Below are 25591 nucleotides of genomic sequence, written 5' to 3' on the forward strand. Positions count from 1 at the left end.
ACCGCAGTAAACACAGCTCAGGGATGAGGACTTGACACTAGTCCATCAGATTAAATCCAGAAATTATTGCTGTAACTATTAGAAAAGAAGAGCTGTTTCCCCTGGGGTTGTTAAACTGTACGAATGTGAGGTAGACCCTGCCTGCAGCCTTTTTTCCATACATGAATAAAAGAGCATGAATGAAATTAACACTGAGGGGAGTACAGCCAAGAGCTGGAGAAAAGTGAGAGACCAAAACTTTATTTGGTTACCTGGATCCAGCCATACCTGAAGTTAGTCAGCCCTGTATTTTTTTTCAGACTTATTAACCAATAAATTCTTCTTTCTTTAAGCCAATTTCATTTGGATTTCTGACACTTGCAGAATAACTCCTGACTAATACACCCGTTCTTTTCCATATCTTCAAACTTTCCCTCTCTCCTAAATCCTTGTCCTCCATCTATGACCAAACTTAAGCCAACTAAAATCCTCTGAGCATGTAACCACGGTGACAGATATTAATGAGACTTATTTTGATAATCATTTTGCAATATATAAAAAGTTGAATCATTATATTGTACACCTGTAACTAATATAATATTGTATGTCAATTATACCTCAATAAAAAAATTAAAATTAAAAAAAATTTTTTAAGTGTCCAAAAAAAAATTCCTCTGTACAAAGAGGCAGAGGTCAAACACACATATACATATGTGCACATGTGACTACTACATGCACATATGTACATTCAAATCTTTCAAAAAGGAAAAGTCCTCTTCACCCGGACATCTCCCCCGGCTACAGCATCTGTCCCCATGATGCACCCTCTTTCCTCCATTTCCTTACCTCTCCCTGGCCCCTCCCCTGGTCAGTCTCACTTCCACCCGCTCCCCACACCCTGGTCCTGACATCTGCAAAGCCCCCTCTCTGATGATGGACCTCGCGTGCACTGCATCTGGGAGCCTCCTGCCTCACCGAGCCCCACGCCCTTAAATCTCTCTCATCCATTAGCACAGCAGCGCACCCTGTGTGTCTCAGGTGTCCACTGCCTCCCGCACTTGTCCCCGAGGTGGTGAAGGGCCAGGCAGTGTCCTCCTCCTGCCTTTCTCTCCTTTGGTGCTCACCCTCCCTAGGCAATGGCACCCTCAGCCCTCTGCACAGACAGCTCCCTCGTGAGCTCTGCCCAGACTCTGTTCCTGCACATAGAACCTGCACTTCTAACTGCCTCAGGACGCCTCCTGGGAAACTGCCCCAGCTACACGCTCTCCTCCAAGCTGCTCCTCCTTGCCAGCCAGCGCGCCTCTCACCCTTCCTCCCACCCACCCAAGTCAGAGGCCTGGGAGTGTTTCTCCTCATCCTCTCCCTCACCTACCGGGTCCACATCTGCCAGCACCCAGGCCTCTCCACATTTCCTAAATAGATTCTGCTGCCTCTGGCCCAAACATTAAGGCAGAACATAAAATGATCCAGAAATATGTTCATTTTATATATACATATATAGAGAGAGAGAACAAAAGCAGATTACAGGATGTACAATATGGCTTTTTTTATAAGTATGTTTGTACACATGTGCATATATGTGCAAAACACACAGTAAAATGTTGATGGGATTACAAGGTATTTCAATTTTCTTCCTTTGGTTTATTTATGCATTCTGTTTTCAATGCACAGGCACTCTTGGATTTAAGACAGACAGAAAAAAAAAAACATTGTAAACCACTTAAAACCATTCCAATACCGCTGGTGCCGGGCCTCCCAAGATCTGATGGGAGATGTACACGTGGGGAGAGGACCAGAGGCTGTGCCCCCAGCCCAACCCCTCCTTGGATTAGTCCTCACTTGCAGCCTCATGGTTGAAGCCCCGGAGGCTCCAAGAAGTGAAGTGACCTGCCTGAGGTCACAAAGGAGTGAGCCCGGAGCCCAGTCCTCCCTCCACCACCAGGTCCCCACTACAGGCTGTGAGCTATCTCCTCAATTTGGGGCAACCCCTGAAGCAATCCCAGGGCTCCCGCAGTCCCTGAAATAGAGCTGCATTGCCACATAAGACACCCAGGGGACACGGGGAGGCCGGGAGCCAATTCTAGATGGCTCAGCAAGGCTGCTACCAACCACAGAGTCAGAGAAGCCTCTGGCTGCCTCTGAAATACAAAAAGCAGGACAGGAGGCCCCTCTGGGAGACAAGGACCTTGGCAGCTCCACAGGCAGGTGGGGCCCAGGCCAGGCAGGGTATTAACCCAAGCACAGCATTTGAGGAGCTGGAGTGGTTAGAGCTCCTTCCAGCGGGGGCCTGAGAAGGAGCGCCACGGGGAGAGTTGGTCTCTCATACATAGGCTGAAGCCTGATCCTCAACTGCAGGTGTCCCCAAGGAAAGGTGCCTGGCAAGGCTTCTCCCAGTCATGGGTGCTCTCCCTCCTCAGTGCCCGCATGGGGCCAGGAGGACTGGATCCTGCCCGTAAGCAGGAGGCAGAACCCAAGCCTCCCAGGCTGAGCCCACCCCAGAGGCAGGAGCCATGGCCACCACACAGCCGAGGAACCCTCAGCAGCCCCGTGGCTGGCAGGGACTGCACAAGAAGTGACAGAGGCCCAGTGCCCTCAGCTGGTGGCAGGGAGCTGGGTCTGTGTGTCTGATGTACAATCCATTGGCAGTCCCCTGCTGACAAGCCTGTGGTGGTGTTCCCTCCTAAGCAGCTGTGAAGGGAAATGACCTGGCAAGCGGGAAGACAGTGAAGGGAAGGGGTCCCCAGCAGTCGAGGAGGGCCTGGGCCCCCCACCTTCCAGCTGCAGGACTCCCAAGCCAGAGTCACAGAGAACACCTGGGGGGAGGAAACGGTAGCAGGGCATCACCCCTCACAGCAGGCTGAGAGCAGAGCAGGACAGCAACCACCTTGATCTGGACACTCCATCCCGCCACAGGCCACAGCACTCACCAAGGTCTTTCTGTGCCACTGTACCAGGTGCCAGGCACTGGGCAGCCACAGCAAGAAGTCTACCACTGCCCTCGGGGAGCTTCCCGGATGGCTCTTAAAGCAACTGACATTTCCTTCCACCCTGGGCGGAGGCAGCAAGCCCAGCAGAAGTAGCAGAACCTGTGCCCATCACGACAGCCATGACCGGGCTATGCGTCTCTCACTCCCGCTGGTGTGGATGAGACCAAGTGGCGTTTACACAGCAGCACGATTCAAATGACAGAGGTTGTGACACATGCAGCTGGGTCTTGTTATTTCATGCATTAATTGAAAAGCACATGAAACACTGGCACACAAATGTTCATGGTGGCACTGTTTATAAGAGCCAAAATGTGGAAACAACCCAAATGTCCACTGACCGATGAATGAATCAATTTTAAAAATTGAGGTCTATCCATACCATGGAATATTATTTGTCCATAAAAAGTAAGGAAGTTCTGACACATGCTACAACATGGAAGAACCTTGAAAACAAAAGGATAAATATTGTGTGATTCCATTTATACGGAGAGTTCCGTATAAGCAAGTCTATAGAGTCAGAAGGTAGATTAGTGGTTCTCGGGGACTGGGGGGACAGGGCAATTGGGTGCAATAGCCAACGGGTATGGGGTTTCTTTTGGGGGTGACGAACGTGTTCTAAAACTGGTGGGTGATGGTTGCACAACTCTGTAAACATACTAAAGCCATTGAATTTTATTTTAAATGGGTGAAATGTAAGGTATGTGAATTATATCTCAATAAACCATTACCAAAAAAAAGAAAAAAGCATGATGACAATAAAAAATTTTAAAGCACACGTACTGCTGTATTATAAATTGTTTTCAATGTTAACAGCTTTATTTCAATAGTATTGGTGTTCTTTGTATTTTAAATTATGCCTTAAAAACATTATTCTTTTTTTAAAATTATTTATTTGGCTGCGTTGGGTCTTAGTTGCAGCACACGGGATCTTTCGTTGTGGCACGTGGGCTCTAGAGCGTGCAGGCTCCGTAGTTATGGCGCAGGCTTAGTTGCCCTGAGGCACATGGGATCTTAGCTCCCCGACCAGGGATCGAACTCTCGTCCCCTGCATTGGAAGGCGGATTCTTAACCACTGGACCACCAGGGAAGTCCCCAAAACATTATTCTGATAAAGGGTCCATGGGCCTCAACAGACTGCTAAGGTTCATGACACAGGAGGAGTCTGTAGGCCAGAAAATGGGTGCTGTGATGCAGCTGTGTCACCTGCCATGACACAGAGAACAGGCAAGGCCTCCTGGAACAGGGATGGTGAGGAGTCGGCCAGGCATGTGGGATTCCCAGCACTTAAGACAAAGGCACAGAGGTCCTTGGAGACCCCCCCCACTCCATCTGCTCTCCCAGTGCAACCCCAGATGGGCCCACAGAATCCCAGCTTCCTTGCCCAATCGCACCCTTGACTTGTCTTAGGCCCCAGTTAAAACTTCTCACCCTCAGATTGTTTTTAGTTTTAACTGCAGCCCAGACAATCAGCTCCCTCCTAGTGCTGCGACAAGGGCTATTTTCAACATGGGCAGAGCCTACATTCCCATACCTTGATGGAAATGTATGATCTTTGAAAGCTCTTGTCCCAGGCCCACAGGATGGAAGAGAGGGAGGTGGGTAAACTAAGTCAGAAATGCTGCCTGGTCATGAGGGGTCTTAAATGCTGGTCTCCGGGCTTGTGCTTTACCCAGTGGATGAAGAAGCCATTGGAGGCACTCAGGGGGAAGGCACGGCAAGGCAGACAAGAGCAGGAGAAATGGGAGGGCGGAGCAGTGCTCCCTGTCTGTGTCCCAGCGCTTCAGACCATAGACTCTACCCCCTGGAGCCAGCGGACAAGTGACCAGGCCTGGCCAGTGGAAGCCCTGCTCCCTGCCCTGGCCACAGTGATTGCTCAAAGCTTGACTCATGACCTAGCCTAAGCCAATAAGAACCAGACTCAGGATGCTTGCTGAAACCCCAGGAGAAAAGAAGGTCTTTCTGCTGGGCCGGCAGTTGGTGCAAGGTGAGCCTGCAGCTCCTTTCTGGGGAGAGCCTGCTGAGGCCAAGCCAAGGAGGAGGGAAGTGGAGCTGAAACAGGGCAGAAGGCCTGAGCATCCCCTTCTGGCCTGAGTTGGTTCACACTGGGTTTTCTGTACTTGCAGTGGCAGGGGTCTGGACCTGGGATGGCCTTCTGGAAGGGACAGGGCAGCAGCACCAGCTGCACAGGTGTTGGTGAAAGCACAGGAGCGACGGCTCAGCCTCTCAGTCACACCCTCCAGATTCACGTCCAAAGAAGAAATTAGGGGACAGGCTCTCCCCCTCAGGGGATGGTGGGAGGAAAGGACATGTCCCCCCCTTCCCTGTCCAGTGGCTCCAGACAGCTCTTCACCCCCAAAACCTGCTCCTCTGTCTTACAGAGTCTACTCACCAACCTGCCCTGAATTTCCCCTCCCCAGTCTGCCTGCCAACAAGACAGTCTTCTCTCCTTCCAGGCTGGAAATCTTTCCCACATCCTGGCTAATTGTATTCAGGTGGGGAGGATTTGGGGTGTGTGTGTGTGGGGGTGTGTGTGTGTGTGTGTGTGTGTGTGTGTGTGTGTCCACCCCCAGCCCTGGCAGCTGCCCCAGGAATGCTGTGTCGGCAGGAAGGCACGGAGGATACTGGGCTGCAGTCTGTGTCCTGACGGGCTCTCAGTGATGTCAGCGGCTCTTGGCCTCGTCCAGTAAACATCTGTTCTCCTTATTCTAACCCAGGAATTCCATTTCAGAATAGTCACGGCCTCATCTGGCAACATAACCGTCCCAGGCTGGTTATGGCCTGGGGCAGGGAGAGCATCCTACCCAGGGGCCTGCCGGCCCCCAGCCCTGCCTCCCCACTCCGCCCACCCAGCCCAAGCCCAGCCCACGGAGCACTCAGAAGTGATGAATATCTGCACTGCACTTCATGCGTCTCCAAGTACTTTCACACTTTGGTTCCTCCTAACAGCACCATAAGGAAAATACTACCTCGTAGTAACAAGGGCCATTCGCTACTAAGTGCCAGCCGTGGGCCTCACTTCACTGAATCCTCATAATAACCCACCAGACTGTTTGCTGCCATCAAATTTACCTTTCACAGATGAGAAATAGGAGGCTCTGCGAATGAGGGAGCCAGAATCAAACATGGGGCGGGACCGCATCTGACTAGTGCACTGGGCCTCACACAGAGACAATGGTCTGTAAGCCGAAATCCTGAGACAGAGGTGGGAGGAAGAGACGACCAGCCGCAGAACCACTCCAGCATCCACCGCAGCATAAGAGAAATGCTCAGGTGCCGACACAAGGCCCACGCAGGAAATGATAGTGACTGAGGCGGGAGGGCGGGGGGCGGTGGGCGGGGGGACCACAGGGGGCAGCAGAGAGCGTGGTGCTGAGGCTGTGAGATCCCTCTGGAGGGCTCTGGCCCTGCTCAGTTCCAGCCCTCTGGAATACAGGCTTAACAGCTCTCCCAGGTCCTCCAGAGAAACTGGAAATCTGGAGCTCTGTGAGAAATTTGTCAAACACTGGGAAGGCCAAACAAAACTCATCTGTGGGTGGACATGGCACACAGCCCGCCAGTTTGCAAACTCCGCCCTGCACGATGAGAACACTGAAGTTCAGAAATTATTACACTGCTAAGGGGCAAGGCAGGGACTCAAAACAGGGTTTCAAAGTTCAGATTCATTCATTCCCTTCAGAGTTTCAGGTTATACATCTGGATCCACCTGCCAGCCCTCCCCTGAAAGTGTCTCACTGAACCACTTCCCCAGCTGAAACTCAGGACAGTCTTTCAAAGACAGTCATTTTCCTGCCAGCCCTGCAAACAATTCTGCCCGGGTGCACAGCTCCTTGGCTGTAGGGGACACCTAACAGGCCACACTGGGCTGAGAGAGACTCCCTGACCTAATGGTGGGCCTAATGGGGGCCCACCAGTCACTGCTACTCATCCCCCGCAAAACCACCACACGTCCATGTTCTATGCTCAAGCTCTACTTGATGCAACAGACCAGGAAAAGAAAAGTTGCTCCACCAAGGGTAAGTGAAGACGGGAGATCACTTCCACCCAGACTTGTCCACTTTAGGTCCACTGTCTGCAGCATTCGCAGAAAGAGAAGCAGGACCTGGTCCTGCTCTCCCGTAGATGGCGGCAGGCCAGGTGATCTGAAGACATGGTTGTGGCTCCCACACAAAATTACTAAAATTCAATTTTATACTCTAACCAACGTAATAGACATAAAATGAATAAATATTGAAAAAGATGCGAAAATATTATGAATTGCAGAAATAACTGCATACTTAGAAAATCCTCTCCTGCAAAAATAATCCACCAAAAAGGACAAACATAATAATATGGAAGTTCATGAAAATGCCTAGATGCGCAATAAATATGGAAACTTGCATATCTAGAGTGCAAACATGGGAAACATCCAATCGAGAGATTTATTTTAAAAGGATTTTTTGTGATTATCCACGTTTTGCATCTGTGCCACTATGATAATGGAAGATTGATTTTGCTGAAGTGCAAGAGGAAGATTCAAGTCATTGGGAGCAAATGAGAAGGAACCAGTGAGGCCTGATGGAGCTTGAGTTTGGTAGGTCAACAATGGCTGTCGTGTGTTTAGCTGCAATTGTGTAAATGCATATATAATTTGTACTCACATGCTGTTTTTATTTCCGTTGGCTCTTTGGGAATGAAAGTGTCTAAACTCTGAGAATATTATTAATCTGGAACAAGTAGGTCCCAGCTGTTCTGAGTAAAGGATCACCTGCTGTATCTTAGATTAAAAATGTTCCTAGACATCTATAATAACCTACTATAAAATATAATGGAAAAGATCCTGTTCACAATGGCAATAAAATTCTAACTCTTGGTAGTAAATAAGGGATATATTTTAAAAGATTTGAATTAATGTTCTTATTTCCCTGAGAAAATTAACCATCATGAAGATGTCATTCACTTGTTCAGTAAAGATTTGCTGAGGCCCTGCTGCATGCTGGACACTAATTTAAGCATGCAATATCATCCAAAATAAAGATCCTTTTATGATATTGTTTAAAACCATAAGAAAACAAACCCAAAATCCATTTGAAAAATGGACAAAAATAGCCATTTTTTTTAACATCTTTATTGGAGTATAATTGCTTTACAATGGTGTGTTAGTTTCTGCTTTATAACAAAGTGAATCAGTTATACATATACATATGTTCCCATATCTCTTCCCTCTTGTGTCTCCCTCCCTCCCACCCTTCCTATCCCACCCCTCTAGGTGGTCACAAAGCACCACGATGGTGATACTTGCCCTATTAGGTATCACAACATATTGTTAAGCAAAAGTAATTAAAAGACCCTAGTCCTGTTGCAAGAAGAAGAGCAGAAAGGCCAGAAATAAGCCAGATCACTTCCATGAACTTCATAGATAGGGAATATGCACCCCAAAGTCAGGAGGAAGGGTGAATTAGTAAATGAATGGTGCTGAGACCCCAGAGAGGCAATTTAGAAAAAATAAATACTTAAAACCAATACTTTATACAGTACAGGAAACACACTTCACTGGAATTAAAGAAGTTAAATATTTTAAATTCAAATCAGAAAAAAATCAAAAACTCTGAAGCACTTCTTTGAAAGGCTGATTATATTCTACAGCTTAACTAAACAGAAGAAATCAACAGGAAGGGGCTGGCAGAGTTGACCAGAAGAAATGAAAGTCATCAAGGTAAAATAAGAAAGGAAACTTCATGAATATAAATCTGCCCAAGATAACAAAGGGTTAATGTTTAGCCCCAAGGAGGACCAGCCAGCTTCAGAAGAGGAAAAGGCATGTGAGGGAGGGGGGAGGGGGGAGGGGGTTGGTGAGGAGCAACCACCAGTTATCACAGAAATACAAGTTTCAGCAACAATAGGAAGGATCATACCCACACCCATATAATTAACCCAAAGCAAATGCCCAGGGCCGAGGGGCCCAGCCCAACCCCTGTACTCAGGAGCCGAGCTCATTCCACTGGAACCAAGGAGCACCTTCAGGTTGGGGAGGACTTCGAGGACCCTGCCCCCAAGCTGGACAAGCTGACCCCTGGACAGAGCCTACCATCTGCCCTCCCCCATCATGCCCAGTCCCAGAATATCCACCCAGGTCACCAGAGCCATCATCCACAGAGAGCAGCCCCCTGCGACTGGCCCTGGCTTTGGTTCTTGTACTCCAAATCCTGCAGACCCAGGGGCTACTCAGAGAGAAGAATGCAGCAACTCCAGTGACATTGATGGTGGGGGCAGATGTCTGGCACACCCTTCCTGTCCCTCTGGTGTCCACCACTCAGCTTTGGCCACCCTCTGCCTTCTACTCCAGACACTGAGCAGAAGCCAACCTCATTCGTCCCCTTGCCCGGATGCCCTTGTGCAGGACACCACCTGCACAACCTTCTATGGCACCCCTGGGGCAGGAACACAGCTTGGTCCGACCAGCCTCCCTAGTAAGGACACAGTCAGCAAGGGCCTGGGCACCCTGGCAGGAAAGATGGCACCCAAAGGCCAGGCCACACTATCTGAAGTGGGGGCTGCTCCAGCAAGGCAGAGCAAGGCCTTGACCTCATTTGCTGGGAAGTGCACCAAGAACTCAGCCCTCCCCCTGTTGCAATTAACCCTGTTTGTGTGGATGGTGTGGGGGGGGGGGGGCGGGGGTGATGTGCACCTCTGAGGATCACAGGGGCTGGATCCAGAGCTCCAAGTACAGCAGAAGGAGCCCAGGCTCTGGACTTTGTGTGACCTGAGCTAGGTCATTGCCCACCTCTCTGAGCCCTGCTTTCCTCCAAGTACGGCGGGATAATGTCGCCTTCCCTGAGTGTGCCTGATGCCGGTGGGAGCTTGTGAGCATCACAGGAGGTGACTGTAAATAGGACAATGCAGGCCAGCCTGAGGCCAGCGATGAAGAGCCCACTGCCCAGGAAGGTCACCCAGGAAGGGTCATCCAGGGTGACGAAGGGGGCTCCCCTTACTCTGGGAAAGAAGGGGAGGACAGAGGGAGGAGGGAAAGGAAGGGAGGGGGAGGGAGGGAGTGGAAAGAAGGGAGGAAAGAGAAGAGGGGAGAAAAAAGGAGGAAGGGAGGGGTGGAGTGAGGAGTGAAGGGGAGGATGGGGGAAGAGAGAAAGAGACAGAGGGGAAGCAAGGGACAAGAGGGGAGGGGAGGGAAGGGTAAGGCGGGGAAGAGAGAGGGAGAGAAGGGATGCCAGGGGCCTTTGAGCCAGGATCCAGCACTACCCCCAGACCCTCCACCTCTCCCTGTTTGGTAGCTGCTCAGGAGACACAGGTCCGCCCTCTGTCAGCTGAGCTGAGCCCGGAGCCAGGACCTCTCCTTGCTCTGTGCATGCGGGTCTCAGACAAGCCACTCCAGGCTGTGATGGACCCACACACCCGGATGCCCAGACCCCAGCTTGGAGCTAGTGAGCTCAGGCCAGTGGCTAATGGCCAGCCGGCGGGTGCAGGGAGCAGAAGGGAGGGGATAAGGTTGGGAGCCTCATAGGGCCTGCGGTCTGGTTGGGGGGGCTTCAAGGAGCAGGACGTCCCTGTGCCTACCCTGCTGACAGGATCTGTGGCATCAGTGTCCACTGAGTTCCACGTGCCTGCAGCGTGCAGAGCCAGCCTTTGGAATGGCCATGAAAGGCAGGGTGTCCTCCCTCTGAATTCCTAGGTGAGGGACCCAGGGCAGAGAGGGTCAGGAGCCACCACCCCAAAGGCAGCTCCCCTGGTCCCAGGCCACCTGGAGGCCTGGCCATCCCTCTTGGCCATCATCTCCTTTCGCCCCAATCTCCCCACGACATTCCTTTGGACTGAGGCCAGCCAGCCTCATTCCCTGTCACTCCCTCACAGACAGACGCCCTCTGAGGCAGGTGGCATCGCAAGTAGGGAAACTGAGGGTCACAGGCCAGCAAAAGAAGTGCAGGGTCCTGAACCTGGTTCTGTCCTCACACCTCCTGACCCCCAGGTCCTGCCCAGGTCTGATGAGTCAGAATCTCTCAGGGTGAGACCTAGGCACAGGCATTGTTCAAAGCTGCCCAAAACCCATGCCTGTCTGTGGGCAGACAGATAACATGATGGAAAACAAATTTATTTTTACAGGCCACAGATTTCCTCTAGGGGGCAACAGTCTTTGGAAAAAGACCTTCTAGAAGCATGTGGGAATAAAGGTAACAGCGGGACGTAGGGGGCCTGGGTCGGCAGGTACCAGTGACTCAGAAAGGGGGACAAAGTCTTCTGTAAGACTCAGGAGAGGAGAAGCCAGGAGGCTTGCCCCAGAGAAATTGGAGGATGGGAGAGACATCACTGAGAGGAGGGGAACCTGCCTTCAAAATGACAATTCCCCCACAGATGGGCTTTCTAAGAACCTGTCCCTGTTCTACAGGGAACCACCTGCACGGCTGGGCGGTGCAGCCTCCTCCACCTTCCTCGGCAAAGCTCCCCACACCCCACAAACGCTTCCTGTGAGTGGCTGACAGCTGTACACAGGGGCTGGCTTGTATTCTGGGCCAGCAAGCTTGCAACTGAGGAGAACTGGCAACAGCTCTGAGGTCCAGGACAGCAGGAGACACAGCCCCTGGGAGCTGCAATGCCTTTAGCCTTTAAGGAGGGTGGTGGCAGTGTGAGGGTTAGACATATTTTATCTAGATTTCAGCTCCTTTGCTGATGAAAACTAGAATTCAAAGGATACTGCCTTCGCATGAAATCCATCTTAGTCCACGAGCAAGCAGAGAAACGCCAGGGGTGTCCCCATCAGAGTCAGGTGCAGAAAGGGATACGCAAAGCCGCTGCTGTTACTTAACGTTACTCCAAAGGTTCTAGATGGCACAGATTGAAAATGAGCCTCCAGAATTACCATAGTCTACAGACAGTACAACTGTATACACAGAAAACCCAAGGGAATTCACAAAGATGTATTAGAATTAATGAGTTCAAAACAAAAAAATTAATGAGTTCAATCAAGCATCCTGATAAAAGATAATTATATAAAAATCAATAGCCATCCTGTATACCAGTGATAGATGGAAATGATTCAATTCACAATGGCAAAAAGAAAAAAATCCTTGAAATGGCCGTGATTTAAAACAATAGGTGACCCATATAAAAAATGTTTAATACTTTACTAAGCAACATCAAAGCAGAATTAAATCGATCGAAAAACACACCATGTTCCTGGTAAATACTACAAATTTTGTCCATTCCTCCTTTAATTGGTTTCTAAGTTTAATTTAATGTCAATCAAATTCACAAGGGATTTTTCTAACCTGACAAAACAATTCTAAAATTCAATTGAAAAAATAAACAGATGTGACCAGCCAAGAAAATTTTGCAAAAGAATAACAGCGAAATGGGGAGTATACAGCCAGATGTTTCAAAGCAGCAGTATCCAGCAGAAATGTAATAAGAATGTCACATGTAGCCATGTTAAAAAAAAAAGGTGAAATTAATTTCGGCAATATATTTTACTTAACCCAATACATCCAATCTATTATTATTTTAACCTGTAATCAATACTTTAAATTTATCAATTAGATATTTTATTTATTCTTTTTTTGGGTACTAAGTCTTTGAATTCTGGAGTATATTTTACACTCAAGAGCACCTCTCAGTTCAGACCAGCCACATCTCAAATAGCCAACAGCTTCAAGTGGCTTGTAGCTACCATAGTAGTGAACAGCACAGCTGTCAAGTAGCCAGTACTTTAGATATTAGAGCTTTAAAGCTCTTATAATGAACAGAATTCAGTACTGGTACAAGAAGAGGATGAAAGAAAAAAAGAATTTATCTGTGATATCAGACCTGAGGTTTCATTTGCAACTGACTGGAGACAGTATGTGGCATAATTCATTTAAAAAATTATACATACTCACAGCTCTTGAGCCAGTTTCTATCATACCTCCAGAAGCTCTGTGTCAATCAGACTGGCCACCGCTGAGCCTTAGACATACCTTGTGTGAAACATAAATACACCTTATTTGCCATGTGGTTCCAATCCCTGTCTTCAAAGGAGAAATATCCAGGCTCAAAGATGAATCTTTTCTTGTTGTCGTTTTTACTGTTTGGCTGTGCCATGTGTTAGTTGCGGCACGTGGGATCCTTATTGCGGCACGCGGGATCCTCATTGCGGCACGCAGGATCCTCGTTGCGGCACGCGGGATCCTCTTTGTGGTGCGCGGGTTTAGTTGCCCCGTGGCATGTGGGAAATTAGTTCCCCGACCAGGGATCGAACCCGCGTCCCATCAGGGAAGTCCCTCAAAGATAAATCTTTGAATGTTCTGCTCACAGAGCTGGCAAGGGCTTGTCCCTCCAGTTTGAACAGCCCAGTCTCTGCCGCTGCCCTGCTTCCCCAGCATGGGAATTACGTGCCGGCTCTTAGGTCCTGAAATCACTTGTAACATCATCATCATAATAAAACTATGTGTCTGGGACTCTAAGACACCCATTTTTCACATTTACCACATCTAAACTCAGGATGAAATCAATGGGTCTTATCACTGCCAGCAGCTGGCAGCAGCCATGGGGTGGCTGGCATTGCCTGGCACACACCAACTCTGCCACGGTGTTTCGTACTGCCGTTACTTCGCTTGAGTTACTTGTAGGGTCAGCATTTCTTGTGTTGAGACCCTTCCCACCCAAAATGTCTTCAAGAAGTCACACTGTGATGTAAAAAATTACAGTGTATGCAGAAAGGCACGGAGACAACAGAGTGTGTAGCTTTGGCATCATGAGAAATGTCCCTGGAGGAAGGACTGCAACCTCATTCCTTTGCCAAAGAGAGGAAGACACCCAGAAGTGGACGAAGCCAGTCACACACTAAGTAAGCAAAGTGAGCAAGCCAGGAAAAACAGCCCACCACTCAGAGCAACTAGAGGCGGGGTGGCTGATGCCTACGCCTCACGGGACTACGGTTAAGGTGCAGTGGTGTGGTTTAGTTGGGAGTGTCCCCTCTTTCTTGTGGCGCCCTATAATTGATGGCACCTTAGATGCAATGAAACACAGGAACGGCCAACACTTCCCAAACCTGGGGCCTGGGCTAAGTGCACCCACCCTTCCAAAGCCCAGTGAGGTTGGCAATCCAAGGAACTGATGTTTGGCAGTGTTTGTGGCCCTTGTCCAGGCTGCCCAGCTGCGCAGGGAAAAGCTGACCATGTGACATGGCAGCCTCCAGCCCACAATAAGTCCACTGCTCACCATGGCAAACACTGAAATGTAAAGGGCAGGGTAGGGCAGTGCAGAGCCTGCCTGAGCCTTGGTCCTAGACGCTAGGGTTTCCTCTGCCTCGGAGCAGAAGCTGTGTGCCCCTCTCCACAGGCCCTGGAGTAGACATGCAGTGTAACTGAAATTCACGCATCAGCCTGAGGAGCCGGCTCCAGGCTCAGTAATAACTGCTCCATATTAACGGCAGCACAGCAGACCCAATGGACAGCTGACATTTAATATGAAACATAGGCAGTAGAGCGAGAGGTTCCTACCTGGGCCCTCCCATTCCAGAATGCCTGCCACTGTGGGGAGGGGGGGCTCAAGGCGGCACCAAGATTCAGGGGGCTGGAGTCGTCCCCTAAGTACCTCCATCCCACCTCAGTCCCCTCCCCTGCAGGAAACCCCTGCCAAGAACATACATGACCACACATGCACACTCACACTTGAATACACACACTCGCACACGTGCTTACTTAAATGCACACAGGCACACGCACAGATACCCACACACACTCACATGCACACACATCATACTCATACAGATATGCATACACATGCACACATTTCCACATACATATACACACACATCCCGTGTATAGGAACATGCACACACATTCACACACACCAGCAGCCTGCTGTGTTCTGGCAGCAACACAAAACCCCCCAGCCTGCCCGAGTGCAGGAGGGCAGTAGGGATAAGCAAGGACACATCTGCCTGCCAGTACAGACCCATGGTCCCAAGAGAGGCCCCATGCATACTTGACCCTACAGATCTCAGAGACCAGAATGAGGAGGCCCAGGCCACAGCTCAGGCCACCACACAGCAAAGCCATCCTCTATGCTGAGTGGACACACCAGGCCATGGTGGGGGGGGACAGGGGGCATCCCTGTGGCTCAGAGCAGATGAGCCCTTCGATGACTTCTCTACTCACGCAGGTTGTGGCATTTGTGGTCCTCACAGCAGGCCTGGGTGAAGACCCAGCCTTCCCCCGCCTCCCAGCTGATGCTGGGTCACTCCTCACTCACTAAGTGCTGGGGATATGGGGGGATAGGCAGTCAAGGCTGGCCATCAGGCAGGGGAAACCTGAAACCTGCCAACACCTGAAGGAGCAGCATCCTTACACTCGGGAACCAATGTCATAAACACACAACCAGGCAGTGGAGTCAGGGCAGGGATGGCAATGTGACAGAAGACGGTCCAGAAAGAGCTGGCCTCCTTGGGCTGAGGCTCAGAGATCGGTGACCAGCTATGCTGGCCTTCATGAGGGGTCTAGTCAGGCTTCACTATGCTCCTGCACTGTGCATTGCTGGGCCACAGTGATTGGCTATGGAAAGGTCCCATGACCTAAGCCTGTCCATTCAGAGTGAAGTCAGAACTGTAGCAGGAACCTCCAAAAAGTAGTCTGTTTCCCTTTGCACCTGGTTATACCTGGGGAATGTGAGGGTGTGGGTGCAACTACAGCCAATGGTCCACCAAGGAACAGAGTCACACTGGGGAGAGGGAGCTGGGCGAGCAGGGGCACCACTCCACCCCTGAATTACCTACCCAATCCCACCAGTCCTCAGATGCCTTTTGTGTGTGTGTGGTAAAATACATATAACAGGGACTTCCCTGGTGGTGCAGTGGATAAGACTCCGCATTTCCAATGCAGGGGGCCTGGGTTCAATCCCTGGGCAGGGAACTAGATTCCACAGGCATGCCGCAACTAAGAGTTTGCATGCCACAACTAAGGAGCCGACGAGCCACTACTAAGGAGCCTACCTGCCACAACTAAGGAGTCACGTACTACAACTAAGGAGCCAGTGAGCCACAACTAAGGAGCCCACGAGCCGCAACTAAAACCCGGCACAACCAAATAAATAAATATTAAAAATAAAATAAAAACGTGTAACATAAAATTTACCATCTTAACCACTTTTAAGTGTACAATTCAGTGGTATTAAATATATTCATAATGTTGTGCAATGATCACCACCATCTATCTCCAGAACTCTTTCCTTCTTGTAAAACTGAAGTTCTGTATCCACGAAACAACAACGCCCCATCTCCTTCCTTCAGCCCCTGACAACCTCCACTCTACCCCCTGTCTCTAAGATTTGGACAACTGTAAGTGCCTTCAGATGCCATATTTGCTGAAGCCTGCTGAGTCTGGGTTTCAGACCACAGACATGCCTACGCCATTCTGAGGGGCCACCATGAGGTGGGCAGGGGCCGTGGGCTGCTGCTCTGCCATCCCTAGCACAAACTCCTGACAAGCCAGCCTCCACCATGGCAGCCACAGGTCAGTGCACATCCCTCCCCAGTCCCAGCAGGGAAGAGCCCCTGGGAAGCCGCTTCCCTCCCGCCAAATGGCACTCAGTGAGAAGTGGTGAGGAGGCCAGACAGGAGGTTGTGGATGCCCCAGAAGAGGGCATGGGGTAGCTGTGATGAAGTAAGGCTGGGTTCTCAGCAAGTTCTCGAAGACAGCCCCTGCCTTCAGGGAGCCCAGGCCCATCTAATGATCCTGCTGCCAGCATAGCTCTCAACATTTCCACATATGCCTCTGGAGGCCCAGTCAGGGGACCTCAGAGCTCACTGGATTCACACTGGAGTCATTTGCCCACGTGATATCAACCGACTCAGAAATGCAGCTTCTCTGAAGAAACATCCATAGGTCCGGCAGCAAGGAGCCCATGCTCCTGAGGGCCAACAATCTATCAAGGGAGGCAGGGCATAGACTAGCCAGGGTCCCCACCTCTCCATCAGCCCGATCCCTCAACTTGTCCCCATTTGGCCCCTAAGAAACCCAGAGTTGCCCTAGAAGGGTCTCAGAAATAATTGATGCAGCCCCACTTGTCACTGGACAAACCGAGGCTCATGGTGGGAGTATTTGCCCAGAGTTGCATGATGACCTGCCAGAGCCCAGTCCAAGGTCTCTTCACCACCTCCAACCCTCCTCCAAACAGGCCCAGAGGGGCTTCCCTCCTTACTTAGTTTCATTTAGACCACGGGTTTTGAACTCACGTTTCATGAACCCCAAAGTGGGGGCAAGAAAACTGTGCAAAACCACACGTATGCACAAGTGCTTTCCTGCGGGAAAGGAAGCAGAGCTTTTGGCCGTTCTCCAAGGGGGCCTACCCCACTGAGTGTGGACATTCTGGGGTCTGCAGCAAAGCATACAAGGAGAGGTGGGCCACCCCTGGGCATGGGGCACAGGGTCTTAGGGGGCAAGGAACTTCACAGGCTTCCAGCCCCCACTCCCCAGGCACACTCATTTCATGGCCCCTAGCTGAGCTCCACCCAGGTGCAGCATGGCCCTGTGGGCCCAGGTACAAGTTGCTCATAGTACAAGTTACCGAAGAAGCATGGGGTACAACGTGGCATGTGAATGTCCAGGACAGCTTCCTGGATGAAGTGCCATTTAGCTGAGCCCTACAGAGTGAGCCAGGTAAAGAGGGAGGGATAAGAGTGGTCCAGGCGAGGGCACAGCCTGTGCAAAGACCCTAGGATGGGAGTGTCCAGTGGTGGAGAAACTGAAAGCTTGATGTGACTGGAGCACAGGCATGAGGCGGGACACAGTGACAGACAAGGCTGAAGGCTACTGGGTCAGGTCATGAAAGGCCTTGTATGTCAGGTTTTGAATTTTTTTTTTCTGGGTTTGGATTTTTTTTAAGGGCAATAAGAACCACTTAAGACCACCACTTAAGAAAGACTTAAGACCACCACTTAAGAAAGGTCTTAAGCAAAGGAGTGACAAAAATCAGTCTGGCAGCTGTGATGGGAAAGAGTTGCTCCAATTTGGAGTGGCTAAGGATCACATGGGCAGAAGTCGGGGCTTGGAGTTAAGTGTGGTGGAAAGATGGGAACTGGGATGACGTCCGGATATGTCTAGGACGATGACTGGCTGGATGTGGCAGTCATGGAGTGGGAGGGGAAGGGCGATCCTGGGATTCCTGCCCAAGTGAAGGGTGAGGTCTGGAAGAGAGTAGAGAGACCTGTGTTCCATTTCAGAAGCATGGGGTCACTCAGGGAAAGAGCCCCCAAGGCAGCTGGGCAGGCAAGTCTGGAGCACAGAAAGAGATTCGGGCCAGATGCAGGGCTTGAAGTCTGGGTGGAGAGTGGCAGCCCAGCACACTGGTCCTTCCTCTTGCTTTTATGATAAAACCCCAATCCATTCCAGAGTTTGGGGACCTGACCCTCACTCTCAACCCCAAAGAGGGGCAAGAGACTCTGGCCAGGCCCACATCACAGTGATTGATTTAAAGGTGGGCCTATAACCTAAGTAGGACCCAACAGAACCCTCTCCAGGACTCTAGCAAGAACCATCCAAAAAGGAGTGCTCTCCATTTCCAAGACATTGCTACCGTGGAAGACAAGTTAAGCCAGGAGCTGCTGGTGGACCCCACATGGGGAGAGCCATCCTGAGATGAACACAGACACTGACAGAGCTGAAAGGCAGAAAGCATGTTCTAAAAGCAGCCCTGAATCCGCTAGATCCAGCCACGCCTGAAGCTGGAACTCCTTAGGACCCCAAGGATAACTGGGCCCTTGACATCCCTTGTTTGTTTCATCCAAATTGGTTTTCTGCCACTTAAACTGAATGAGTCTTAAACAACAAGGAGAATAATAAGCCATGGAGGAGGCTGAGACCACCCTGGGCAGCTGTGTAGACTGCCAAGAACAGGGGCCAAGCAGGTACCTCTGCTCCTCTGACCTGAGCAGCCCCAACACCCAGGGAACCCGGACGTTCCCGCAGCCCCTCTTTGGTGTTCCTGAGACCTTCCCATTGCCCTCCAGGCACTGCCAAGGCAAGGTGAAAGGTAGGAAGACCCTACAAAGGGCAGTTGCAAGTCCCACATACCTCTCACCCCCAGCCCTGCAGCTCAAGCCTGCTGCACCTGCCCTCCACATTCCAGCACCTGAACCAGCTGGAGCCCAGTGTGTGGCCTAAAAGATAGCAGCCTTTTTAGGAGAAATGAAACTCAATTAATTCAGTCCCTTAGTCCAGGAAATGACTTCTCTCTGTGGCCCTTAGTGACTTTTAATGCCCATCAAGACTATACAGAGCAGGTGCCTGGCCAGGATGGCAGCCCAGCAGGGGAGCGCCAGCCCACAAGGCAGCAACCCTTGAGCCTGCCTCACAGAGTCACTGCCCAGCCCATGGACTCTTCCACCAATGGCCTTGCCAACCAGAAACATCAGGCCAGAGAGGTCCCCTGAGCTGCACTGCATGAAGGAGACAGAGGTATGGCTGGGTGCTTCCATCCTACTGGAGTCCCCACTGCCATCACCTAGCCATGAGGACTCAGGCCACCTGAAAGGAGCTGCGGTCCAGAGCAAGTCAGCGCCAAGTCACCAAGCCACTTGGCCACCAGACCTGCTCTCAGCTCCCACTCACTGACACTGACAACAGTCAATGCCGCTGACTGAGAAGGTCTCCAGGAGTTGACTAGAAATGTTTTAAAGAAATGCATTTCTTCATTTTTATTCTTTTTGTTGGTGTGCAAAAAATGCAATACATGTAGTGAGCTGGGCTTGGAACCAAACAGACATGCGTTTAAATACAGACTGCAAAGCTTGAAGTAAGCTATCTCGGTTTATTCATCTGTAAAATGGGGATAATATCAGCATATACCATAGGGTGCTGTGAGGATTAATCAAGGTGATACAGCATAAGGTGCTCAGAAGAAAGCCTGGCACATAATAAGGGCACAGTGAACTGTGAAGTTCTGTTATTACTTTTTATGTCAACAGGCTTCTCATTGGGTTTTTAATGAGCATGTAAGAATGATGTGAAATTAGTACACCTATCATGTGGCCTGAGAGGTACTAGAAAACTCTTCCATAGCAATGAGATATACAAGAATCCTTTGTTAAGCATTACTTTCTCACCCATTGTGAAAAGGCAAATGTTAACCTTTCCCTGTGAATATGATGAACAATACCTGTCTAGTGACCGTAAAAGAACCTGGAAACTACACCTACCAACCTCTCTGGAAATAAAGTATATGGTATGTCTTATGAAGCATGTGGCATTTCCTGAATCTGTACGTCTACCTGATTCTAGTAGAATTTTCACCTTGGCACACCCAGGTTCCAACCTCATATTATTATAGGGAGCAGAACCCCTTACACTCTCCATCCATGGGGTTCTGCAAACCTCATGTCCTGATTCTCATGGGAGCATCTGGCCCCAGCCTGAAGAGAGTGCTACCCAGGACTCAGCTGGAATTATCAGAAAAAAATGTCAGCCAGCACCGGTGGGGCCCCTTGACTTACCACAGAAGGACTCCACCTGAGAACAAAGCCAACACATAAGAAGGCAGAGGCAAGAGACAGCAAGAGTCCTAATGACAGGAGCACCTGGATCCAGCCATGCCTAAAGACTGACCATTATGTGAGCTGCTAATTGCCCGTTTCTGTTTAAACTAATTTGACTTGAGTTTTCCTTCGCTTGTGACTGAAAGGATGCTGATCCTAAGAATCCCCTCGGGCTGAATAGATTAGGAGACTCCGGTCCACAGAAAACAAAGCTACTACCGCCTTCCTTTAAGGCAGAGAAACAAATTCGGGACCAAGCAAGTATATGAGCAAATGTGTGTCCCAGGCCAGGAGCAGGACGATAGGCCTGAAAGGGCCTATGGCTCTTGGGAGAGGCTTGTCCCACCTAAGCATCTAAACTTAAGCTGTAAGACCACAGCTGCCTGCTGTGACCCTGCTCCATGGTTTCTCCACACGTCTTCCAGGAAGGCTAGTTCCACATGTTCTGCAAAGAAGGTGTTGATGGTCCCATCTGCATGGGAAGTACTGCATTACATGGAGTTCAAGAGGTTTCTTTATTACAGAACTTCTCAGAGAACCCAGTGGGCCTCCTTAAATCTCCCAGGCTGAAAGCAAAGGTGCAGCGTTTCCCACACCAGTTGTCCACTGAACCGCATTTGCCCAGAGAAACTTGTGGTGTAATCCTGTAGTACTCCTTTGCAGCAATGGGGGTGTAGCGCTTTGCTTCTCAAAGGGCAGTCCCAAAGCCCAGGAGCACAAGCCTGGTAGCTTATTAAAAATGCAGAACCTTGAACCCCACCCCAGACATACAGACTCAGAATCTGAATTTTAACAAGATCCTTGGGGATCTGCACACACTGCAGCCTGACACACCTGCTTCAGTGTGTTTCACTATCTGTGAAGGAAGAGTAGGGCTGCAGAGGAAGGGGTACTGTGTGGCATGGCTGCTGGGAGGATGAGATGCATGTAGCCTTGTAATGACTATCGAGAGGGAGTGCCTAGGGATTGCAGCTTCTATTACTACACCTCAGGTGCTTCTACCCACCCAGACTTGGGAGCACCATGGCAGAAGGGGCTGGACAGAACCAGGCCAGACTCCTGCCACCACAGGCTGTGTGGCCTTGGGCAAGTCACTCAACCTCCCAGAACCTCAGCTGCCCATCTGTAAACCAGGGATGAAGAATCCTCCCCAACAGGGTCTCTGAGGACCAGAAACATGATGTTTAAACCCCGGGCCCTTAGCAAGTGGGCCTATCACTGATGCAACAGAGGGACTTAACGGGCTAAGGAATTAAGTGTATAAGATCAGAACAGACACACACACGCGAAAAAGAAAGAAGGAAAAAGAGAAGAAGAACTAATGATGCTGCCCCACTATCTCAAGGCCAGTTTTCACTGACAACATTCAAGGCCACTCAGGTAGACGCCAGTCCCTCTTCCAACTCCAGTCTTCTCTCCAGCTGTGTCTTGCACTTCTGCCGGTGTGTGTCCAGTACACATGACATCTCACTGCACCTGTTCTGACCAAGCCGATACACACCTGGTACTTCTCTGCATATGCTCTTCTCTATGTGCATTTGCCCCCGGCAACTCATTCTTCAAATAGCCGCCAGGAGCACGTTTTCCAAGCCCTGACCAGAGTGGGCCCCAGCCCATCAGCTGAGCATGTGTGCCCCAGGTGGGCACCAGGCCAGCTACATCTCTGACCAGCACAGTGGACAACGGCGCTTGGAGGTGCTGGCTGAACAAACAAATCACAGAATGAACGATGCATGTACAAAGCCTCCCTGAAATGCTCTCCATCAAGTATTACTTAGCACACAGGAGTTGGCCCAGCAACAGACTACCTCCATGTCAACTCCCCCACCCCAGCCCAGGCCACCCCCCCCCCGAGCCCCCAGCACCAATTTCCTTTTATTTAGGAAATTCACCTCCAGTGTAAAATGAGACACACGTATGAGGTCCAGGGCAGCCTCAGAGGCAACAAGGATATAAAGGGCTGCACCGTGTTAACCCAACTCCTCCAAGGACATTTATAGTTGTTTGCAGTACACCCAGGTTCTAACTAAATCCAGCCAAAGGCAGTGATTTTCCGAAGCAACAAGTGACATTTCCTGTGTCTCCATAAAAAGAACGCCAGCGGTTGTGGGGCTCCGTGTAATTGCTGGCTCTGCAGCCTGCAGGGCGAGACGGAGGACAGGGGGCTTAGGGGCCAGCAGGACTGGGAGAGAGGCCACTTGCTAAGAGTAGGAGTCCCCTGAGCAGCAATTAGAACGGAACCCATGGTGGGCGGCTTCAGATGTCTGGCCAGCACAGCCAGCCTGACCACCACACACCCAATCCAAAATAGAAAACTGCAGTGGCTTCTGCCACGTGTCAGGCCTCAGGGTGGCCGGACGGAGCACTGCCAATGTCAGCCTCCTCCCTGAGCATTGATCCAGGCTTCCTCCAAGGACCCCTTATGCCAGGCCATGGTCCCCCTAGGCCCTCAGAAGCAGGAGAACTTCCCAGGGCTCTGGTCACATTAAGTGGCCCAGGCAGTCCCAAAAGGGACCCACTCCCCAGCCTCTCTTGTCCTTCAGGGCTTTCCCATGGGCACCAGAGCTTGCATTTCCAAATGCTCCCCTTGGCTCAAAATAGAGAGAGAAAACCAACTTTTCAAATAACCAGCTGAAGTCCAACAGGAAACCACAGCATAAAAATCAGTGGTTCCCGGTCAGCCAGGGGGCAGAGGGATAACTGGGTATTTCAGCACCACTGCCTGGTCCCTAGGCTGGCACCACTTGCACACACAGAAACGAGAAGACCAACTGCCAGCACACATGCCCCCACACAAATGTCACACATGCCACAATGCACAGCAACACACACAGACACACAAATGAACAGAAACCTGCAGATACACACGTGGACAAGACACAATGGCACATTCACATGTTCACACAAGTACACAGGTACTCAGATACTAGTACCCATTCCAAAACACATGTGCAGACGCACGCACTCACAGAGATATACACACACCTGGATGCAAGATGAAGACCTGTGCCTGCAGGCATAAGGGAGACCACACTTTGCTACTTGATAAGTGCTTTGGAAATGTGGCCTTCCCTCTGCATAAATCACCCTCTCGGTCCAATTGAAACAACTTGCCTTAGAGCCAACCCCTTCAGTCTGCACCCAGTGGTCCCTAAGCACAAGGGTGCAGAGAAGGTCTTCAATACAGGCCTTGCCCTCCCAGGGGCCTCCCAGATAAACAGCTTCCAAAGCCCAGGAGAGGGCAATGGACAGAAAGAAGGGAGAGAAGTGCGTACTCACCAGCCCGTCGCAGTTGCTGAGCGCCACAGAGGAGGCTTCAGCCAGGCCGGCCACGTCTCCGACGTAGAGGCAGGTCCCAAGCAGGGGCTCCACGCGGGTGGCGCCCGACTCGCTCTGCCACTCCACCGTGGCCCCGGGCGCCACGAGGCGGGCATTGGGCCGCAGCCGCAGGTGCAGGTCTCGGCCGAAGACCGTGACATTGTAGAAGAGGCGGCCGCCAGGGTCCTCCTCGCTGCCTCCAGAGAAACCCGGGATCTGGACAGGGGCGGCCCTGCGGGCCCGTACCCCAGCCTGCGCCGTCGCCGCCGACACCACGTGGGACACCAAGAGGCCCTGAGCGTCAGTGCGCACCGGCACCGCCAGGATGCGCTCCGCTCCGTGCCCCTGGGGCCAGCCTGCAATGGGAAGGGACGTTAGACCAGTCGAGACCTGGGAACCCCAGGGCCCCGCCACCGAGTCCAGCATCCTCACAAACCCCTCCCCCACTGCGAAGGGAAGGGCATTCCGCTAGGCAACCCCCAGAAACTAGCCTTCTTCCAACCGGGAAGGGGCGTTAACAGGGCCGCCACTCCCGACCCCCGCCGACCCCGGGCCGACCCCCTCTAGAACCCGCCCAGCCAAGAGCTCTGCACTCTGCCCCGTTCCGGGTTGGGGCTCCGCGGCTCCTCGCAGTTCCCCAAGGGACGGCCCGGTCAGAGCATCCTCCACCCCTTGAACCTACCGTCCTCGGCAGTACGTGGGGCTGCTCCGAAGCTATTCCCGGCTGGCCCCCTACCCGTATGCCTCTACCCCTTCAGCAGTCCCCGCCGCCCGACTGCCCTCACCGCTCGCCTCCGGAGCGGCGAGGACTCGGCTCCCCCGGGCACTGGCGGCCTGTCCTCCGTGTACAGCTCCGGGTTAGCCCGCTGCCGGCCACCCTCCCCGCGTGCCCGAGGGCAGGGAGGGTGAAGGAGGGTCCCTCAGATCTTCGAGGATCCCCTCCGGGTCGCCCCAGCCAATCCTCAGGGCCCAAGGCGGCGCGCTCCGCACCCGACTCCTCCCGAGCGTCCCCGGACGCGAGCCGGGGCGCAGCCTCTCCCTGGCTCCCCCGGACACGCTGGGGCTGGCGCTGCGCTCTCCGCCGCGGGGCTTTCCCGGCCCTCCGTCTCCACGCTCCGCGTCCCGGGAGCCGCGAGCGCTCCGAGGCTCCCCGCAACCCGAGACGCCCAGGTGCGCCGCAGGGCGCCCCCTGCGCGACCAACCCGGCCCCGAAGTTGGCCAACTTGGCCCCGGGCGGGGCGCGCGGAGTTTGCCCAAGTCAGGCTGGACGACGCCTGGGGAGGGGGCGGTGAGGCACGCAGGGCGGGGAGGAGCCCGGCCGACTGGGGTCGCGAAGCGTGAGGGCCGCGCCGCACCTACCTGGGGGGTCGGCGGCGGCGGCGAGCCGGGCGTCCGCGGGCAGCGGCGGTAGCAGGAGCGGCAGCAGTAGCAGCAGCAGCGCGGGGCAGAGCAGGCGGCGAGCGGCTCCCGCCGGCGGATCCATGGCAGCCGGACCGCAGCCGGGGCCCCGCACTCGCAGCCGGCGCGAAAGTTCCCCGCGCGCCGCCCAGCCCACATCTGGGGGCAGCTGGAGCCGCCCGCAGCTGCAGCACCGCAGGGCGCGGGGCGGAGGAGGCGAGGCGCGGAGAGGAGGGCGGGGGAGAGCGGAGGGAGGCGGGGAGAGGGAAGGAGCGAGCGAGAGAGGGAGGCGGGAGGGAGGGAGAAGGCGAGAGAGGGGGAGGGCGGGGACGGCGGGCGCCTCAGCCTGCGGTGACCCGGCGCTTCTTGGCGCGGCCGCCGCTGCCGCCGCCGCCGCCGCCGCCGCCACCGCCGCCACCGC

The 25591-nt window shown here is 52.2% G+C and overlaps 1 protein-coding gene across 1 annotated transcript in view; it reads right to left on the reverse strand.

Moving 5' to 3' along the window:
- The window catches only part of ADAMTS2 (ADAM metallopeptidase with thrombospondin type 1 motif 2), a 245389-nt gene extending 220122 nt beyond the window's left edge, over positions 1-25267 (reverse strand). The window contains exons 1-2 of the mRNA XM_060008222.1: positions 25132-25267; positions 23734-24128 (exon numbers count right to left, since the gene is read on the reverse strand). Of these exons, the coding sequence (XP_059864205.1) occupies positions 23734-24128; positions 25132-25255 (519 nt within the window). The 5' untranslated portion in view covers positions 25256-25267. The remainder of the gene's footprint in view (positions 1-23733; positions 24129-25131) is intronic.
- Positions 25268-25591: the final 324 nt, after the last annotated feature.

Source organism: Delphinus delphis, chromosome 3, assembly GCF_949987515.2.
Source record: "Delphinus delphis chromosome 3, mDelDel1.2, whole genome shotgun sequence".
Taxonomy (NCBI): Eukaryota; Metazoa; Chordata; class Mammalia; order Artiodactyla; family Delphinidae; genus Delphinus; species Delphinus delphis.